This window comes from Ochlerotatus camptorhynchus, unplaced genomic scaffold, assembly GCF_037179485.1.
Source record: "Ochlerotatus camptorhynchus isolate MF236.1 unplaced genomic scaffold, CSIRO-AGI_Acam_v1.1 ptg000361l, whole genome shotgun sequence".
Taxonomy (NCBI): domain Eukaryota; kingdom Metazoa; phylum Arthropoda; class Insecta; order Diptera; family Culicidae; genus Ochlerotatus; species Ochlerotatus camptorhynchus.
Genome location: NW_027040849.1, coordinates 12,560,275 through 12,570,442, shown reverse-complemented (window position 1 = coordinate 12,570,442; position 10,168 = coordinate 12,560,275). Strand labels below are relative to the sequence as shown.

Here is a 10,168-nt window from a genome sequence, read left to right as displayed (position 1 = left end):
TTTGAATCCTTATCATAATGTCCATGGAATTTTACTCAGAACAACCCAACAAACAATCGTCTATTAAAGAAACGGTTTCTTGAAGATTTTATTCAATTGCATGCTTGATAAAACTTGCATTATTTTTAAGAATAACTTCTGTTCAGGTTTTTTTCAAACAAATCTGGAGAATTTATTCAACCACGACACATTGAACTATTGGTGTTATTTGACTTATATGAGTTGTAACAGAGCTTATTCGATAACATTTTTGATTAATCAACGTTTATTTGACATCACTGCTTCCCCTTAATTAAAACAGTGATGCTCTGTATACGCTTGATTCTCACGTGAAGTAACGTTTAATCAGACATTATTATACATTTTTAAACGATTATTCAACTGTGGAAAATTAACCCGAAAATAAGAGAGCCGGAGGGAGAGGGGGAGGGGACAGGGATGGGTGTTAGTTATTCTTTAGTAGTGATTGTTTTCTTTTTTTTTTGACGTGGCACGTACCACACAGATATTAGAAAATGAACTACATACATGTCGTTGCATGGGATTCGAACTATGGACTTTCCGATCACCAGTCACTTGCTTTGTCATCCGAGCTATCCTAGAATTAATCATAAGTGCAGTTCAATAATCAATTAAAGCTTGCTTGAAAGTGAATACCTATCAGCATTCCCGATGTCAACTCTAGCTCCTTGTTTTACATAGTCGAGTATTAGTACAAGACACTGAAGAAGTCTGCACATTGTAGACGAAATACGCGTATCTGTCAAGGATAAGCAAATAAAGTAGTGGAATTAAATGGAAAATACTAATCCTTCTCTCTCTCATTATACAGGTAATCCACTAAGACGCCCACATTCATCAGGATTCAGAATTTTGAGAAATTATATTATATCAAATCGATGGCAATAAGACGTCTTCAGGCTTTACAAATTGGCCATGAGCCCAGGAATTTTTCTTTAACTTGTGGAAACTTCGTGAAACTTCAAATAGAAGTTCAGGGAAAATCGTAGAAATTAAGTAAACTTGGTAGATATTCTTGGAAATTCATAGACCTTCAGAAAAATTCGTAGAAAACAGGAACTTCGAAAAGTTCTGAAAACTGCGTAGTAGTAGAGAATTCATTTAAATTTGAGGAGCTGCGTAGAAGCTAAAGGAACATTATTTTATTTTAGGGAAGCTCATTATTGATCGGGAACCTCTACATAATTTCAGTTTTTTTAGCCTCATGGAATAGTTGTGGAAATTCAACAGCAAACTTTGTAGAAGATTTTTGGATTTCGTAGCATTTTGAGGAGCTGCGTAAAACTTCATAAAAGTGTAAGGAATTTTGAAAAAGTTCAGGGAATTTTTTAAAAGATCTAAAAATAGTTCAATAAACTTCTAAGAACTTCAGGGATCTTCGCCTCAGTTTAGGGAACTTCGTTGCAGTTTTACAAAGATCTTACTCCAAAAAAGCTCCATGAACTTCTTGGAGGTTTTGGGAAATTCGCTAAATTAAAGTACCTAGGTGTTCAAAAATATTTGTAGGTGTCTTAGATGTCTTTCCAGCAGTGCAAAGATGTTCAGCGATCTTTGTAGAATTTGAAAAAAATGGAAAAAAAAATATTGAATGTGGAATAAATTCAGGGAGCTTCGTAAGAGTTGAGGAAATTTTGTAAAACCTAAGTTTTGTAGATGTTCAGGAAACGGTGCATAAGTTACTAAACTAAAAGTTGACCCCTTTTTTGTGTTGCCTCAGTAGTACAACTGGTATAGTCAGACATCGATCTGTCAACATTAAATTTTCGTGATTTGACACTGAGCGTTCATGTGGGTCAATGTCTTAAACGTAAGCAATGGCTTTTTTCGTAAATATCTTGTAATTCAAAGCCAATCCTTGTAACCCAGTAATTCTATCAGCTTTGGGGACGTTCTCTATACACAACCATCGTGGTGGCTTACTTGCGCGAGTTTTCCTTCTCAAGAAATTCGTGCAAGAGTCAGTGTTTATATTGTGTCATTGGCCCTTGTGAAAGAAAATCAGATATTTGGTTGCATTCTCAGTACAAGCTATTTGAAAACTACCCAAATTTGAGTAAAATCCACCCTGATCGGTCAAATCGATCGTGGATTGTTGCGCACTACAAGCTGATATAGAACGATTGTCATCCTTTTGTCAGATAAATGGAATGCAAAGTGATTACCCTTACCCGCTCTCACTCTCCGATCATTTTTGCTTGCTCTACACTCAAAAAATAAATCACATTTCCAATGGAAAATATCCATTAGAATTTCACATAACATTTATGTGATCTCATAATTTGGAATCGCACTACAAAATCACATGAACGTTATGTGTCCAATGAAATTTATGTGATTTATCACATATAATTCATGTGATCATATGAATGTTATGTGAATTTCAGATAAAAATCATTGATGTTGTTATTGGAAAAACATCATGTGCGTTCGCAATGGAAGCTATACGAAAACTTTTTTCGGTGTATGAATCAATCGCTGCTGGAAAGAGTTAATGCCATTAAGGATCTTGGGCTCATCTTGGACAGCAAACTACGGTTTAACGAGCACATATCCAAAGGCCAACTCCATGCTAGGATTTTTGCGCCGCAATACTGCACAATTTGACGACGTGTACGCCCTGAAAGCGCTGTACTGCTCTATGGTCCGCAGTGTTCTTGAATATGGAGTACAAATTTGTGCTCCATATCATGCTGTTCATGTACTGCGCATCGAGAGAATCCAGAAACAGTTTATAAAGTTTGCATTACGACGTCTGCCATGGACAAATCCAGATAGCTTACCTCCGTACGAGCATAGATGTGCGCTTATTGGACTGCGAACACTCACAAATCGCCGAGTCTTTCTCCAGAGGATGTTCATATTTGACATGATTAGTAATCATATTGACTGCAGTTGTTTGCTCGGGAACATCAATTTCCACACTGCAGCTTGCCGTCTTCGCAACTATTACTTTCTGTGGACTCCCGGACATCGTACTGCTTACGGTTATAACAATCCTCTCGATAGATGTTGCAGACTGTTTAATGATGTGTGTGATGTTTTTGATTTTAATATAAGTAGACCAGTTTTTAAGAATAGGATAAAGTCACTTTAAACAGACTGTATGGCTAAAATGTTAAAGATGGTGGTTAAATAAATAAAACTGAAACTTTTAAAAAATTGGTAAACTATGTTAGGAGTGACAGGTTAACAACTGAACAACGTCGGTCGGATCTATATCAATGTTGTCCATTTGTCAACATGTCACTCCCAACATAGTTTACCCATTTTTGAGTAGGTTCAGTTGTGAGCGATCTGAGAGGATTCTACCCAAATTTGAGTAAGTTTTAAATAACGTGTAAGTATTGGCGTTGAGGGCAGTTCTTTAACTCTTTACTCCTATGATAAAATCACATCTGTCAATATGTGCTTTAAATCTAGAGGATTTTGCCTTATCTCTTCACTCCACCAGCGCCGCTAATTCTTCATGCAAAGATTAAGATGGGATTTTTCACTGGAGTTGAAGGTTAAGAAAATGTCTTACATGTTTCACGCACAGGCTGACGTTCGCATTTTACCATAGGAGTAAAGAGTTACACAGTGACCGAAAAGGCGACATGTCAAAGTAATGCGGCCATTCTTGTTTAGACTAGCTTTAGGGCACAGGGGGCTTATCAAAGGATTTATTAACGCGTGTTTTCAAGTCGGTCAGAAGTCATCAAGCACGTTGTAAACCAGTCATATTGTAGATAACCAGTCAGTAGATCTTTGTGTAGGGATTTGAGCAGAAACATTCAATTGTACACAATTGAGAAACATAGAGAGGGTTGAAACCTTGGATGTTACAGGGATCGATAGGCGCTCGATTTCATTTGTCCTTCTGGCAAAATTCTTGCGAATGGAAAGATGCAAAGTCAACTCAAAACACAATATCCAGAGATTTCTGTTTGTTTTACAAATTACTTCCAAGAAGAAGAAGAAGAAGAAGAAGCTCCACCACAGCTAAAAAAGGTGGATACATTTGTCATCTAAGTTTATCATAAAGAAAGAATATTGAAAAAAAAAATTACCCACCAAAATTTAAAGAAACAAACAAGTATTCGTTTGGAGTTTCTCCAGTTCTGGTCATAAATACAAAAAAGTAATACGTATCGCTTTCAAAAATGAATTGTAAACAGTTAACACATGGCAGCTTTAAATTAAATTTCTTATGTGGCAGGTCATCGCTTAAAAAATCGGCAAAAATTGTCCACTTTTTTATGCAAACGTTAATTTATTGTTATGCTGTGTGAAGCATATGTTATAGCTAGTTTTATAATTATTAATAAAGAACGTAAATGACTAAGGCAATACAAAGAGTTCAAGAGTGATAAGAAGACATAGAATCATGAACCTCGTTAGAATTATTTTAATAATAATGACTACCCACTTGATCTCCTTTACCATTTTACAGCTGGTATAATCAGTTTGACAGATCGATGTCCTACTATACCACTTGAAATCACTGAAATGGGGTCGATTTTTGATGACCGAGTTCCATATATGTTATGTGCACTGGTTTGACCGGATTTTTTTATTTAACTCTTGGTAATACAATAGTTGTATAGAGTTAAGGGAAATCCTTTCATAAAGATCAACCGTAACTTCTATACCTACCTAAACTATACTTTTTTTTCTTCAATTTCATCAAACTCTCAAAAACCGATTTGATTGCAAATGAAAAATCAAAACACGAGTTTATCTCCCTTCATGGTTCCCCGAATACCCAAAAAGCAATCAATCACTGTTCAACGTGTAAATCTAGCATGCACTACATGTGTGAACAATCACCCAACGAACAGTGTGGCGTCGCCACAGTGACCGCACCGGGGACTACCAAACCCCCTATAGATGTTCTATCAGGTCTCGTTATCGCTTGGCCCCCGCCTGAACTAGCTCTCCAGGCATGGAAACCGGGGATTGGGAGAGGGTGCAGAGCCACGTCAATCGTGTAGACTAGTGACTGTCACCGCACCGGGTACCGCACGGCTCCACCACTCCGAACAAGCCATTTGCAGACTCTGCTGATTGTTGTAGGTATAGAGTGGCAATAGCTCGGTGGAAATAGGGGCCAAATGAGGTGTTCGTGCGATTCGTGTACAGGTAATTAATTAAACACGGCTATTATCAAACAAGTGTTCAGATGCGAAACAGCGATTTGGGTGCCGCTCACCGGTCGGTGTGCGGTGCAACACACTTGAAAGCCGGTCGAACAAGAGCGTGTTAAGCGGTTTGGTCAGGAAGTGTTTTTTAACAGCTGCGAAGAAGAAAAAAAAATACCGTTACAGGTAAACTTTATCTGAACTTGATTTTCATTAAAGGTAGGTATGTCATGAAATTACGATACTTCCTAGAACCCTTCTACAATCCAGTTCACCAATCGCCTTGCGGGAAACCCCCTTTTCCCAATCTCTGCTACAGATGCTGCTGAACGAACAATGACTAATGAAATTAGCTCTGCATTAGAAACAGGCAGTAACAAACTTGGCTTGCAACGCAGCGGGTAGGAAGAGGCAAGTTTCAACCGAAACAAGTTCACTTTAGTTGTTTGTAATTAATTCGTCACACCATTTCTCTATGGGCTGCGAAGCGAAGGCCAAGACTGATGCTCTCCTAGAATGATCGTGCTGCGCGCTGCTCGGTAGGGGGGCTTCCCGTTCCACACAGCAATCGGGTTGAGGAAAATTAATGAAATCCGAAGCCAAGGTGCCGTGGCTAATGAAACCGTGTGTGTGTGTGTGTGCTTGAGCGAGGGGTGCGAAGGAGAGTGGGACAAATGCTTGGAAGCTTTAATGGACCAATTGGATGCGCCATCATTGTGAAACGTTCACAGCTACGGAATCGATTGGTTGCGGGCGGAGTCCGACTGAGCCGGACAATCAAATGGTACCGTCGAGCAGGAACCCATCGGAGGAAGGTCAGCCTGCTCGTCGTCGTCGTCGTCGTGTCGGTTAAGATTGCATTCTTCGGAATTCCACCGAACGATTTCCACACAATTTAACCGCGGAGAATGAACCGTGTCGGAAGGGTAGAAAAACAGATTTGTATTGATCGAAGGTTAAATAGGATTGGTTTTATTTTCACAGGTTTCTCGGTAATTTAACAATGTAAAGATGGGGCTCACTCATCGCCCAGCTTCTTCCGGTATTCGTTGATCATGTAGACAGCCACACACGGCATTGATGCCCAGACCACGAACATTCCAGCCGCCATGGCGTAGATGTGCTGGATGGGAGGTCCGGACAAGAAGGGAGGCATTCAAGCAGTGGATATTTGCCATGTATGATGTTTGTACTTTGAAATAGCTTACCTTTCGGGGGATTTTATTTGAAGACGGAAATGCAATCACAGATCCATTGGCCTTATGGTAGATGTGGCGAGTAGATCCTCGGGGGATGAATATTTTGCCAATTAGCGATTTTGCAAACATGTTTGAAGTTATCGGTGCACATTGACAGTTGATGGAAAATATGCTTTAAAAATTACGGAACCCGCTACGCCTACTAGGGCAAGTGTTTGTACCTTAAACAAGACTGGACAACAGTAGAGAGAGTATTGTATATAGCATAGTATATACTACACGGATAGAAATCTCCTTATACCTTTTGGCAAATTTCTATTGCTGATTATTCATAAAATGTATAAATTAACTAATAAGCAGACGCCTTGCAAAAAGTTATTGAAGCTCATGTGTCAAATGAAATGTATAAGCGGTCACACATACCTTTTATGCATTCTTATAGGACCTATGTGGTTTGTCTTATGGAATGTATAAGGTTGATGTTTTGGCAAAAATGTATAAGTGAAACACAGGAATAAAATAATTGATTTTCGTTTCGTGTAGACTCTCTCTAGATAACAGTTTCTGGTTCTAGCTATCAAGTTGTAGATTTAAACTCTTAAACTCAGGATCTTCACCACCATTTTTCAACGTAATGAGCGGGAGAAAGAAGCGTTTTTAAATTGATGACATTAATCATGTGTACAATAGACTGATGCACAATTTGACATGTTAGCTACTCAGAGCTTAAGCTGTTCCAAATCCGGTATTAATCAGCCTCCTTTGGTAAAAATCTGACTGTGAAAAAACCATTTGAAGTTTGTATGAGAATTGCTATTGAAAAAACCTATATTATCTATCAACGGCTTGGACAATGTCAATCCAATTATCTGTCAAATGGATGAGATGCCATCACTTTCTCTAACGACACTCTGGGTAGGATTGTTGGTTTGCGTAGGTGATCCTTAAGAAGTTGTATTTACATATGTTGTTAATGCCTTATGTATAATATATTTATGTACGGATGTTCATTCGTGAAAATTTCGAATAGTAACCTTTGCCCATTCAATGAGTTGTTGTTGTAGAGTACCTGGGGGGGATCGAACTCCGTACACCTAATAAATCAATCCGTACGTTTAATGCAAATCATAAGCTTTAATATTCTCCAACAAGATTATTGTTTGTTCCGTTACAGACTTGACATACCCGCTAACATAACGTACATAAGTCATATCTGACCCATCGAAATGTGAAGCAAGTACTACCGCCATCAGTAGTAGACCCACTTCCGCTCCATGTGCACATAATGTACCACACAGTCGGGAACGCTCCGCCGGATGTCCGTAATCACATCCGGTGTAATTTGCCTGCAGCTCCGAATCTCCAGGTACCGCAGCTTGGGAAAAACTTCCTCGATTCGAAAAACGTTGAAACTGATTGGGTCCAAGCTTTCCAGCTTCAAACGCTTCACACTGTTCTTTGAAAGCGGGCTGATGCAAAGGTTTGCTCTGATGAGCGTTAATTCTTTCACATTTCCCAGATCGCCGGGCAGTTCGAATCCCTTGATTGTGGCACTTAGACAGAACTCGCCACTCAGCGTAAGCTTCTTGAGGTGGATAAACTTCCGGCAGATTTGGCGAACTAGGAGCTGATCGATGATCTTGGTGCGGAACCCTCGGAAGTACACCTTGATGCTTTGCAGATTTGGAAACACTTTGTGGAACTGCTCGATGTAGCTTTCATCGGTCAGGTAGGTTTCATCCGTATGTAGGTGGAATTTTTGAACGCTCATTACTGGTCTGCAGTCTTCCATCAGATTCAATCGAAGGTAGTTTACGATGATAACCTACAATTGAATATCACAGTTATTAATTAGGAAGTCATAATTATCACTAACCATCCCACCTGCAGATTCGTCAGTTCTTCGAAACACTGGAAGGACCGCTCTTCCAAACTTTCGGTTCTGATATCGAGGGTCATCAACTGCGGACAATTTTTGCATATAATTTCTAGCATAGATCGCGAAATCACAAAATCCAAATAGGCTTCCCTGAGCAGTGGAAGTCCATGAAACAGTTTCCGCAGCTTGGCATCGCCGTAGCTGTATGCCCTTCCTCGAAGCTTTAGAACTTGCAATCGCCTGAACTGCAGCTCATCAATCGGGATCCGATTGTGCGGTGTAAATATATCAACCGACCGCAACTGACCTGCATAGCCTTTCAGAACCTTGAACACCCACTCCGGGTCATCACATTTATCGAACGTAAGACTCAACAGTTCCACGTTCGGTGCCATTTGCTGAACTGCGAACTGTCCTCTTTTAAACACATCATCACTGTTAATTTCCACATCGAAATCGAACAACTTCGTCAAAACTGGAAATTCCAGTCGTTCCGTTGAGCGATTATCAGCTTCCGTAACGTACGTCGTTAGATGTTTCAAATTTGGCATCCTGGTGACAAAGTCTCTCAGCTGGACCGAGGAACAGCCTCGGATCATGGTGAAACCCTCGACCGTAGATCCAAACTTATCCAAAACGTCCACAATGAACGCAAACTGAATATCGCTGCAGGCTCCACTTCCGCAGAGCGAAATCAACAGGTTCCGATACGAACGGCAACTGTTTTGCAGCACCTCCAGGGACTTCTCCTTGTGGTTCATCATGATGCAGGAAACTCGCAGCCGAACGGTTGTCAGCAGGCGTGTCGAGAAGACTTCCTGGTCCCACAAGCGGCACACCAGGGATGCCGATTTACGATCGTCCAGAGGAAGATAGTCCAGGATGTCACGGAGGATTCCATCCGGCAGGTTGTTGATGTGAAGTGACATGGCAAAATGTTTTGAGTTGATGGTACACGGAGAGAAAGAGAACTGAACTGGCATTGGTAGGCAGGATTGGGCAGTACACTTATTTACCTATAGGATAGGTAATTTTTTTTGTAAGTCCGGATTTTGACTACCCACACAGTTGACGCGAAATCCAAACGGCAAATGGATTTTGTTTTCATTTTCATAAAATCATTTTCCATGCATGGTCTCAATTAATTACCGAAGATGTGCTTTAAACACATAGTTGAGAGCAGGCAATACTCTCACAAGAGAAGCATATAAATTCGGAATGAAGAAGATAGACAAAAGATGACTTAGCAATAACCTCGTTACTTACTGAGCTGATTGCCTGTGTTGTAAGTATTTAATTGATTAACTAATATTTTAAGATATTCATGGACAATTTTAAAACATTTCAAATGGATTCCCTTCAAATTTTCAAGTTACATATTTTTACGCAATTCTAGAAGCTGCGCTAACTCCTGCACTACTTAATTTTCCCGGGGCTCCAGGATGCAGTTTTCGAGATTGAAATATTTGAAAATTCCGTTTGATCTTCCCATCAATATTAAATGTTCTAAATGTGGAATTCTGAATGCTCTATTATTTTAAAAGCTTTAAACCAAACAAATCTGACGTAAATTCTGAATCAAAGGGTGTGAAAAGAATTTAAATCCATCAATAAATGGGCAAGTTATAAGCGTTTAAAACGTAACACTATTTCGTTTCACAATTTTTTGGATTGCACCCCAGTATGGTCCACAAAGACTTAGTCCTACGCCAATCAAAACAGTCCCCACCCCGCGGCGGGCCCGACACTTTTCTTCAAGATTGATTATCAGATTCTACTCTACATCAACTCTTGTATGAAGAGCAGATGCAAGATAATAAAGTTGTATTGCTTTCCATTGAAAAAAAAAACCTCAACACCTACACATATATTACATCCATGAAGATGCACTTCAATCATGATGAAAATCTCATGTAATTTTTATGGCCACACAAATAAATAAATGCAGT

The 10,168-nt window shown here is 39.6% G+C and overlaps 1 protein-coding gene and 1 long non-coding RNA gene across 2 annotated transcripts; both read right to left on the bottom strand.

The window, feature by feature from the left end:
- Nucleotides 1-6,090: 6,090 nt before the first annotated feature.
- LOC135709703 (uncharacterized) lies at nucleotides 6,091-6,470 on the bottom strand. Its single transcript, XR_010518357.1, has 2 exons — nucleotides 6,350-6,470; nucleotides 6,091-6,264 (listed from the first exon to the last, which is right to left on the bottom strand). It is a non-coding gene; the product is annotated as an uncharacterized LOC135709703 (long non-coding RNA).
- Nucleotides 6,471-7,589: 1,119 nt separating this feature from the next.
- On the bottom strand, nucleotides 7,590-9,148 carry LOC135709604 (uncharacterized). Its single transcript, XM_065231990.1, has 2 exons — nucleotides 8,225-9,148; nucleotides 7,590-8,165 (listed from the first exon to the last, which is right to left on the bottom strand). Exons 1-2 carry the CDS (start codon nucleotides 9,146-9,148, stop codon nucleotides 7,590-7,592), a joined length of 1,500 nt encoding a protein of 499 aa, XP_065088062.1.
- Between the last annotated feature and the right edge of the window lie 1,020 nt (nucleotides 9,149-10,168).